This window comes from Hippocampus zosterae, chromosome 13, assembly GCF_025434085.1.
Source record: "Hippocampus zosterae strain Florida chromosome 13, ASM2543408v3, whole genome shotgun sequence".
In the NCBI taxonomy this organism is placed as follows: Eukaryota; Metazoa; Chordata; class Actinopteri; order Syngnathiformes; family Syngnathidae; genus Hippocampus; species Hippocampus zosterae.
In genome coordinates, this window is record NC_067463.1 from 11647130 (window position 1) to 11658034 (window position 10905).

The following is a 10905-nucleotide window of genomic DNA, read 5'->3' on the forward strand; positions in this document are numbered from 1 at the left end:
ATTAGTTAGTGGTTCCCCCACTCTTGATTTCGATCGAACTCTTGGAGTTCGGTGCATCAGTCTCACGGGTTCGCTTGGCCATCACCGGCTGGTTCATTTTGTGCACAATTAAAAAACGTATACTTTATACTTGTATTATTTGTGTTGTTTCTGGTTTTTTAATAAATTCGTTTTTTATGTCTTGAATTTGTAAAAAAAAAAAAAAAAGTATATACTGTATATATTTTTTCTCACTAATAAAGGGTTCGTTGAATGTGCAGATGAACCGATTGGGTTCGGTACCTCTAACAAGGTTAAGAACCACTGCATTAGTGTGATTAAATTTTTTTTGTGTTTGTGAGAAAAATCTCAGGGGATACACAATTTTTCGGACAGTTTCTCAATTTACTTGACGCGTGCAATGAGGAGGAACCCACAGCACTCGAAAGTAACTCAGCAGAACATGCCGAACCCACACAAGAATTACATATTTTCTAGATTCGTTTTTCGCACTGAAGACAGAGGTGCCATTAACTTTGCCTCATATGCTCCAGTTTTTCTACACCCTCCTTTTTTTAGGGGGGTTCCAGGATTCTAGATAGCGCACTGGCCTAAGGGAACACTGGGCACTACGAACGTTTATGCTCGGTTCCCAAAATGATACCTGAACTGCCATGGCATTCATAAAGCATACTCGATGAGTTCTCAGGTGAAATTTTCACTTCACTTTGCTGCAAAGATAATTGAATCATATAAAGAAAACGTCATAGAAGTGATTATCAGAATCGGGATTTATTAGCCAAATATGTAAAACAAACAAGGAATTACTTTCCTGGATGCATCCGGTCCAGAGGAAAATAAAACAATACAACAATGACCAAAGGAGGGAGACAGAACAGGAAGCCTGGTGCTTCGCCGTTTGTCGCCCTGATATCCATCCATCCATCCATTTTCTGATCCACTTCATCCTCAAAGGGGTCGTGGGGCGTGCTGGAGCCTATCCAAGCTGTCTTCAGGCAGAAGGCCGAGAGACACTGAACCGGTTGCAAGCCAATCGCAGGCCAGAGACGAACGACCATCTGCGCTCACACTCACACCGAGGGACAAATTTTTTGAGTGTTCAATCAGCCTGCCATGCATTTTTTTGGAATGTGGGAGGGAACCGGAGTACCCGGAGAAAACCCACACAGGTACAGGGAAAACATGCAAACTCCACACAGGAAGGCCGGAGCCAATTGGATCGAACCAATGACCTCTGCACTGTGAGGTCGGCACGCTAATTACTGGAACACGGGGCTGCCCGCCCCGATATCTACACATTTAATTTTTACACCTGAAACTGCCGTTGAAAATGCTGGCTTCTTGGTTTATGCATTCAACTCATCACGATTCTCCGCGTTGTTTTATTGTGTTGTTTTTATTGTCTCAATTTTTTTTTATGTCTGATTTGTCCTTTGTGTACACTTAGTATGCAGCTGTGGTTATTTTTAGTTATCGCATTGTACCATTGTATTCAATGGGAGTATCTTAACTGATAGATTCATGGACTTGCTTTCAATGAGTGACATAAATACGGTGTGTCCTTCATTTCAGTAACATAACGCATTCAAAAACTGATCATTAGACAAGTAATTACGGGGTTCTTATGCATACATTCATACAATACATCCATACGTATACACTGTATATATATATATTTGTTTTCATATTTGGACATTCTGACGGCCTGACCTAAAAAAAAAAAGATAATTGAATGGAATCCTTGTACCTCTAAAATCATCACTTCCTCTGACATCAAAAATACGGCATGTTTGTTTTACCATTAACATTGCACTGTCAAAGAGTGCAAGCCATTTTCAACTTTTTAGAGTACGTAGTCATAAATTGTTTAAAAAAAAAGTGCGTACAAATGCGGACTGACCGATAGCATAGGACATTCACTCAATTTTTGACATGTGGTTTTGGCCCAGTGCCAGCAATTCCAATCCAAAACACACAAATTAGAACTGAGTAAAAATAGGAAAAATATATTTTAATGAAGGCTGCCATGGGTGTTATCTGTGCCACAGCAACACACTTGGGGTCAATGTGCATCTCCAGTAGAGGACTGCTAGATTTCCTCTCCTAGTCAACCGGTGGCGCTGGTGGTTCTCTTCCACCTCTCTGTAACACAACACAAGAATGGCCAATATCGGTCAGGGCGGGTGTTGATATGCTTCTTTACTGAATTATGCTCACAAGTACATTCTGGATTCATAATGTGTCAGTTTTACAGTATCAACATGTCTTAAGAACTGTTTAATTCAATTGGATTTATGTTTGTGCTCCTGCTGATCCAATTCCAAACCTTTACAATTTGTATTAAAATGAGGTCAATCATTTTTGAGTGGCAAAATTCTTCAGCTGTTTCGCCATGTCCCAGCCCAAGTTAGGACATAAATACAATTTTAAAACAACAGTCCCAAAAAGATGTCCCTCACATTTATTTCAAAGTTAAGAGGTATTTATTCTCAGTTGATCTGGCTAGGGAAATTAAATAATTAAAAAAACTGCAATGATGAGCACTTTACCCTATTTCGCCGCTCTGTCCTCCATCCAAAACCTGGGCACTCTTCCTATTTAAGTGTATACACTGACAGCAGTGTCCTATGCAGTTCAAAAACCTTTATCCATGATTGTAATAAAAAAAATCCCAAATGCTATTGATTATTAATAATACATTTTCTGCTCATCAAGACAACATATGGTCATCGGCAGAACAATTAAATGCTCTTCCACTAGATAGCAGATTATACAAATCATCCTTTGAATCTGTTGCCATTCATAAAACAGATTTGTGTTCCAATTAACAGGCTTCGGTTTTACATGAGCAAGTATATTTGTGAGTAAATTGAGATGATATCGTCATTAATTCAAAATGTTGCAATTATTTTTGGTTGCGTGTTGTAAATTTTTTTGAACATCCAACATTTAGTTGGGTTCATCCTTATATCGAGATTAATCTGATATTACTCAGTAAAACAGACATTGAATAACATGAAACAGAGTGACACCATGCACTCTTTTATAGTAATTGCAGATACGGAGTAAAACTTACATTATGGGGTTCGGTGGGTTTGTCAGTGGAAGCGGGACCACCTCTGAGTGAAGAAGGGCGCAATGAGAAGAGGATTAGAGCGAGGACCATCCATCCAATCACCATAAATGGGAGGGTCAGTTCTTCCCAACCATGGAGTGACCCTCCGCTTGGCCCAGGTACTAGAAAACAAACACACAATGCTCTGGCCCTATTATACATGCCATCATTGAAATAAGCAAGCATGAAGGTGTCATACGCACATTCCAAAGGGCACTCCGTGTCTGTGCAGTAGGACTGAGAATTTCGGAGCTGGAAGAGAAACGACGGACTGAATTAAAACAATAAAAGAGCAAGAATACTTGAATGGTTCTTCACTTGGATTACCACTTCAGACAGTATTTTGGACACAACAACATTTTTTGCAGGAATGACTTTCACCACATGGAAACAAGGTTAAGACCGGTAAGAAGGAAAAAGTAAATACTTTGCAAAAAATGGAGGTTTGATACATCCTAATACACATTACCTATAGGTAGCGTGTTATTATTTTTACATTATCTTAAAATAATGCATTCATGTGTTCCCAATGCTCAAAACTATTCTATGATGCTGATTGACAAAGAAGTTCTTCCCAATCAATAGATAAATACAGGTCATCACCAATACCCCCGCCCCACCCCAAGATGGCGCCCAAGTAGGCAGCCGTCGGCAAGTGCTCTTCAAGAGCCTTGCTTTTTTGTTGTTTTTGTCTTTTGTTTTGTCACATGGTGTTTGTTGTTTCGTCGTGTGGACCTGATGTGGACTGTTTTCAGCGTTTAGTTTTTTTTTGGCCACGACATTCGTCAAAGGAGAAGAATCTGCGCTTGGTGGTTGCACCTTCTCGGCAGCATGCATGTACCAGCATAGATTTTGATTGGGAGGAATGTCGGCGCAATTTGATTGGTGGTGCTGGACAGCTGGGTGCTTGTGTTTTTTGCGCCTTTTAACGGGCAACATTTTTCACAATTTCTTTTGTTCAGTGGAGATGTCGGCGCTGTTGGACAGTCTGCGTTGGTGCGGCTGCTGAAGTTGAGGATGACAAGAGAGGAGCGTCGCCGCGGAGCACAGATGCATATTTGGAACTGACAGTCGCTGCTTGGAATTGAAATGGATTTACATGTGACAGGAGAAGTGATCCAATATCTTTTTTGGTCAACGGATGTGACAGCTTCTTGTTGACTTTGAAACTTAGTTTGTAGCTGATGTGTGCATATTTTGAGCATGACGTCTCTGATTCACTGCTGAAAGGCCACTTTGATTCTCGAATTTTTCTTCTCAAACTGCTTTAAACAACAAAGCGTATGAGGGAAAGGTGGCTAGGATTGCACGACTGTCTGTGTTTTATGTTAAGATAGCCTTTATTTGTCCCACACTGGGGAAATTTACAGCCTCCAGCAGCAAGAATGTGGGTAGAAAGAAGAAAGAAGAAAAAACAAACACCGTTCAATTAAGTGCAATATAAATACAAAATGGATAAATCGCAGTGCTATTTACAATTGTTTTTTCACATCATTTAATTATTATTATTATTGTTGTTATTTTTATTCAGCAGCCTGACAGCAGTCGGTAGGAACGAGCGTCGGTATCTCTCCTTCTTGCAGCGCGGGTGTAACAATCTCTGGCTGAAGGAGCTACCGAGTGCTGTCAGGGCGGGCTGGAGGGCGTGGGAGGGACTGGCCATCATAGCTTTTAGCTTAGTTAGCATCCTTCTGTTTCCCACCTCCTCCAGAGTGTCAAGGGAGCAACCCAGGACAGAACTGGCCTTCCTGACCAGTCGCTCCAGTCTCTTTCTGTCCCAGGCTGAGATGCTGCCTGACCAGCAGACAATGCCATAATGGATGGCCGAGGCCACCACTGAGTAATAGAAGTCTTAAGGAGCGACCCCTGAACCCCAAAAGACCTCAGCTTCCTGAGTAGGAAGAGTCGGCTCTGTCCTTTCCTTATCAGGGTGTCCGTGTTTGTAGACCAGTCCAGTTTGTTGTTCAGAAGAACACTGAGGTACTTGTAGGAGGTCACTCTCTCTATGTCCATACACTGGATGTTCATCTGTGCTGGTGAGGACTGTTTCCTGCATAAATCCACAACCAACTCCTTAGTTTTCCTAGGGTTGATCTGGAGGAGATTCTGCTGGCACCAGTCCACAAAGTCTTTCGTCAGTCCCCTGTACTCATGATCGTCCCCCCTCTGTAATGAGGCCAACAATCGCAGAGTCATCGGAGAACTTCTGAAGGTGGCAGTTTGGAGTGGCGTGTCTGAAGTCTGAGGTGTAGAGGATGAACAGGAATGGAGCCAGAACAGTCCCCTGCGGCACTCCAGTGCCGCAGAGAAGCCGGTCCGACTCACAGCTCTGCAACCTTACGTACTGCGGCCGATTTGTGAGGTAGTCTATGATCCATGCTGTGAGATGGTGGTCCACACCGGCGTTCTGCAGTTTGTTATGTGTTGTGTTTATTATTTCACTTTTTTGTTAACGGTTTTGTTAAACGCTTTGTTACAGCTGAGGCTGTGGGGAAAGCCCTATATAAATCAGGATGTATTGTATTGTATTGTATTGTATTGTATTGTAATACTTCATCAACTTTCCATTTCGCTTGTACTCATCAGGGTTGCGAGTGAGCCGCATTGGGTGAGAGGCGGTGTCTACCCCAAAACTGTCCACCAGCCAATTGCAGCATGTACAGGCAGTATTTAAGTGAAATTTTAACATCATTAACTGCCATACAAGTGTACCGAGAGGTTAGCCATGCTATGATCTAACACTAAAACTAAGTTAAGCTCCTCACGATTTTAAGTTGCCTGGCAGATCCAAGAATGACAACAGCTAGTCATTCGTCCACATGTTGCATCATTACATAACTGTTTGCTAAAATAACTGTATATCATTTTTAAAACTGCATTGCTTCTATTGCATTCTATAGAGTAGTCTCAAAACATGTCGATGTAAACATGATGTTTTGAACCAACCTTGGAAGTTTTTTTTATTTTCTTTGAGACATACTGTACCATGCAGTATTTTCCCAAAAATGTTTTTTGACTTTTGCAGAAATATTCCAATGGTCAACTTAGTTTTACCCTTGTATGACTGTGACAAATGTTAACACTTTTCATGTTCAAGCTTCGTGAGGGCACGAGTTTGATTCTTAAATTGGTAATTTCCTCTTCAGAGATTCTACTGTATTTGCTTTTGGGACAACACCCTTCTACAAGCAATACAAATTGCCCCGGAGCGTCTTTCTTCAATCCAGTTGCATCTAGCCATACAAGTTACACCTGTACAGGCTGACAAAGTCACATGGAAAATGACCACACACTTAGTACATTTATCAATGTACTCAATGGAAATGTTTTAAAATGTCATCCTTTAACGGTATAACTTTCTTTAAAATCATTTTTTTCCTAAATTGTAATTTTGTAAAATCCACATCTTATCGCAGCCTTCAAGGTAATCATTGAGCAGGAACCAGGATGTTGGCTCAGTTTGTCTTGGCACCATCCCAATTGTTTCTACTTTGTGATGATTTCATTTGGCTTTTCTTCTTTTCTTCTCCGTACTACAGAAATACTGTTTTATTGCATTTTGTTTTATGGCAACCCCTTAGCTTCGTCCTAATCCAATCTGCTAAATCGAGATCTAATTAAAGTTCCAAAACTTACCAGGTTAATGAGGCGCCTCATTGCGTACTCTGTGTTGCAGATACATTCACAAGGGTCAAAGCCTCCTTCTGCCATGTCTTTAGAGCTATGTGACCTGAGTACAAAGCAGAAATAGTCCCAACAGGATAAAGTACTGGTAGCGGAAACCCAAAATCCCTGCTTGTCAGAGCAGTGCACTCTACTTGTGTCAGACACACAAACACAAATCGGGGGAGGAGACTGCAGAGTTAGGAAGCGTCAGCATACTGTACAAGCTCTGTAACAATTACTTTTTAGACGCTTCATCACAATGTGTCATTCTACACTTTTTATTCATTTGGTCTTGGGGAAACCTGGAGGAAGTTAATTCAGTTTAAGAAGGACATTACTCACGATCTTTTTCAATGCGTTTTTCTAATAAGGCTCAAGTGAAAACAGAAAATCAAGAAGTCGGTCCCTTTCTGCAGATGTACCGTAGCTCACTAAATGGCAACAAAACACACTATCGCTTAGATGGATAAAAACCCATGCCTGGAATCTTTTATCTGTGGTCGGCTAGGTGCACAATGCATGACGCATAGTTTTATGTTGTTCTGACCTCATTGCAAAGACAAGAGCCCATTTTACACAGGGCACATCAAAACAACTAACAGGCTGCCTTACATGTTTTTGCCTTTAACAAAAAAACTGGACTCAGTGAAGCAGGATTTTGAATATTAGTAATGTAATGCAAAGCGATTTGAGTCAGAAAATCGATTTAAAAAAGGAAAAACTTCAATAGTTACATTTAAAAATGTACTGTCCTTGAACTGCAGTGCACCCCATGCATCAACATGCATATCAAATCATCTCGTTGGCGTGCCAAGGGGTGTTCATGCACAATGAGATCGTGTGGTTGTAGATGGACCCATCTGAAACCAATTTGAGCTTCAGATCAACATACCTCCTCGAGGCAAAACTGTACAATTTTCATATTTGGACAGGGTTCAGTGTAATTTCACATAAGACAGTCAAGGGGGAAAAGTTGTCTTTCAAATGTTCTATAGCAGGGGTTCTCAATTGTAAAATGCGAAAGGTACAGAAAATACATTTTGAGGAAATCACTACAGATTCTGCAGTATTTGTCAACTTCTGGTTTCAACTGCATCTATGCATCCAACCATCCAGCCACCGGCGAGTATATTTAGCAGGTGCTGGTGTACTGAATATAACATCGAGCGAGTGTATGTTTCTATTATTATAATTATTTTAATGACTTATGGGATATTCGAAGGAGGATACGGCTGCAAAATCACCAGTCCATGTGGAAACAATGCGGGAAAGAGTCCTGCTCGGTACCGCTAAATAGTCAACGTGGTTTGAGCACATACAAAATAATTCAAGTTCAAACTAATTTTCCAATGAATAACCTTCTTGCTACCTTAGCAAGACGAAGCCAACAGCTGGGCAACTCCTAACAAAATGTGGTCTCTGGACCTTTAAATGACGATCAAACAAGAACAGACGCGACGATGAAGAAAACCGGGGTCCAACTTACTTTGGACTTGGAATAAGAGCAGGGTGCACACTTTAAATGTAGCAAGGAGCTTGAGTTCAGGGCACGCACACAGAGAAAAATTGGTTGGTTTGATGTCTCACATCACTGCAACGTTTGTTTACTGTACGTGAGCAAAGTTGTTGTGCACGTGTATTGTTTTTGTTCCCAATTGTAAAGTGTCCTTGGGTGTCTTGAAAGGCGCTTATAAATAAAATGTATTATTATTATTTAGGGCCGTCCATTCGGAAAGAGGGCAAAAGGAGGAGAGAAGGGAAAACAAAAGCAGCTCATTGGTCAAATGCCTTTGACATTGCAACACTCGTCCAATCACAGTATAGCACGAGTGTACGCTGAAGAGTAAACGAACACGCGTCAGGCAAACGCTACCACTTAACCACTGTACTATATATAATCCCGTCAGAAATCTGCATCTGATGAAGATCGTCGTTTTTGGAGAAAAAAAAATCACCAAAGACGCCGCTAAGTTCGACGCAACTTCATGGTCACTAAAGGCTAGTCAGAGACTTGTAGGCTGACGTATTCTTTGTCTACAATATGCCAAATGATGTGTATGATGATTTTGAGCAGGTATTATCGTTGGCTAATAAACGGCGGTTGCCTTTGTGATGTCATACGAAAAGCGAAAGTAAAGACAAACTACACTTACTTAATCCTTTGGATGTCCACAGAGTCCTGCATGATTTCAAGAAGAATGGCACAATTTTTAAGGTATATTTTTTTCTGGAAAATGTTTTTGGCTTCGATATGGTAAATGATCCACTGATACATCAACTAAGAATGGACACGAAATCACCGCTTGTCTATTTTTCCCCCCCATGTTCCAATTTCATATAGAATGCAGCAATAGCAGCCTTACCTACCAAAGCGTAATCGATAGAAACTGTATATTTACTTTTAAAACCATTTTTCTTGCCTAACATACTGCATTTACAAAAAACATTTTTTACTGGATAGCTAATGCATTAGTAATGTAATTAGTAATAATGCATGCAGTATTAGCAATGGTCTGTCAAAAACACACACATCCGTGCCAATAGTCTTGATGAAGAGCCTCCTAATTAGAATGCATTGATGATGGCTGCAATTGACTGTATAAAAAAAGTCCAGCATTGCGTGATTAAAAAGCAATTTTCCATTTGGACTTTCTTTGGGAACAATGACATTCTAATAAGGATTTGTGATGGTGCTTTTTATTTCATGCCTTTTTTGAAGGTCAAATAAAAGGCAAACATGCAAAATCAAAACAAAAACAATGTGTGGTTATATTTCCTTCATCTCGGGATTTCATCAATTTAAAGTGAACTTTCTGAAATTCCAGCAGAAGATATTTTCTGCTGTGGTTGGTGTGGCATGGATCTTTCTGTGACTCAGTCTGTTTTCTACAGCACATTTACATACGTAAAATGTAACCCCCAATTCTGTTTGTGTACTATTTTATACATAACATCAACACATGCTTTAAAAAAACAGAGAGGGAGAGGGGAGCAACCATCTTAACAAATGTGGTACAGTTGGAATGAAATGCACTAATTCAGGGTTGCAAACTTGCTGAAAGCACCTGCTGCCGTCAAACAAGTACGGTATTTCATTTTTGAGGATGTGTGAGGCAACATCTGACTTCGCTGTGGGTGAAAGAAAAAGGTGGCTAAATAGCATTACAGTGGAAATGTTCAGTGTGTGGACATTTCAAATACAGTACAAAACTTTATAGGTGCAAGATTTGCCGTCAAACTTTGGGGTGTAATAAGTTCGTAAGCATCATGGTGAGAGTATGCACGCTATGCTAAAATATTCCGCATGCAGTGGCTCAGAAGTGCCTGGACAAATAATTGACAAAAAATGTATAAACTACATTTAATTATAAAACAGGAAAAAGACAGAAAAATAATTTCATGGTAGTATTTACCATTTATGCACTCCAGGGTGAAGTAAAGTCACGTACTTGGACAAACAAAAGAATTCAACTCAAATGAAACTATGCAAAGGTTCCCGACCAGGCTTGTGGAGCAGGTTACACTACATAATCGCCATTTCATTTGGTCCATCAGAAAAAGATGAGCCTTGTAACAAAGAAGTCCAAGCCATTAAAGAGTCACCTAAACATTAGTTCAGAAAAATCCAACGTTCCATGCAGTGTCTTGTACTGATATTTAAAGCTGTTCATTAGTATTTACAAAGTACACGTTTGATGGGCTAGGAATTGGGGAGAGCATAATGTTCAGTACAATGGTGCCCTGACTTACGATTGACCACTCGAGTAACTCAAAACACTTCTCAAATTGTCTCTCTGTTGAAATGAATGGAAATGCAAATATTCCATTCCAGACCCAAATTTGACTCCTTTATGGAGGGCATGCTTTGGCCACCAAGGGGAGTTTAATGGAGGGCAAACGTTTCACAACTGAATCAGTACACTGCAATAATAATATTAATAAATATCCATCAGAGTAGTGACATTGTCTTTGTTGTTGCACCATTTGTGCTACACTGTTTCTCAAAGCGTTGCAAGACCGCCACTGATGGTGTTTATTAGCTGTTCTATGGCATTGTGCGTTACCATTAAGCTAGCAGACCTTCAAAGGGATGTGGTTATTAAATTGACAAATGTTTTTTTTTT

The 10905-nt window shown here is 40.3% G+C and overlaps 1 protein-coding gene across 2 annotated transcripts; it reads right to left on the reverse strand.

Annotated features, from left to right (window-relative positions):
* Nucleotides 1–1135: 1135 nt before the first annotated feature.
* Nucleotides 1136–7132, reverse strand: smim14 (small integral membrane protein 14). 2 transcript variants are annotated; one of them, XM_052085177.1, is made up of 4 exons: nucleotides 6752–6966; nucleotides 3319–3367; nucleotides 3077–3237; nucleotides 1136–2142 (listed from the first exon to the last, which is right to left on the reverse strand). In XM_052085177.1, the coding sequence occupies exons 1-4, from the start codon at nucleotides 6824–6826 to the stop codon at nucleotides 2104–2106; spliced, it is 324 nt and encodes a 107-aa protein (XP_051941137.1). In that variant the 5' UTR covers nucleotides 6827–6966; the 3' UTR covers nucleotides 1136–2103. The 2 variants fall into 2 exon arrangements, with proteins under 2 accessions (XP_051941137.1, XP_051941136.1); XM_052085176.1 differs by lacking the exon at nucleotides 1136–2142 and adding an exon at nucleotides 2505–2594 and having other exon boundaries at nucleotides 6752–7132.
* Between the last annotated feature and the right edge of the window lie 3773 nt (nucleotides 7133–10905).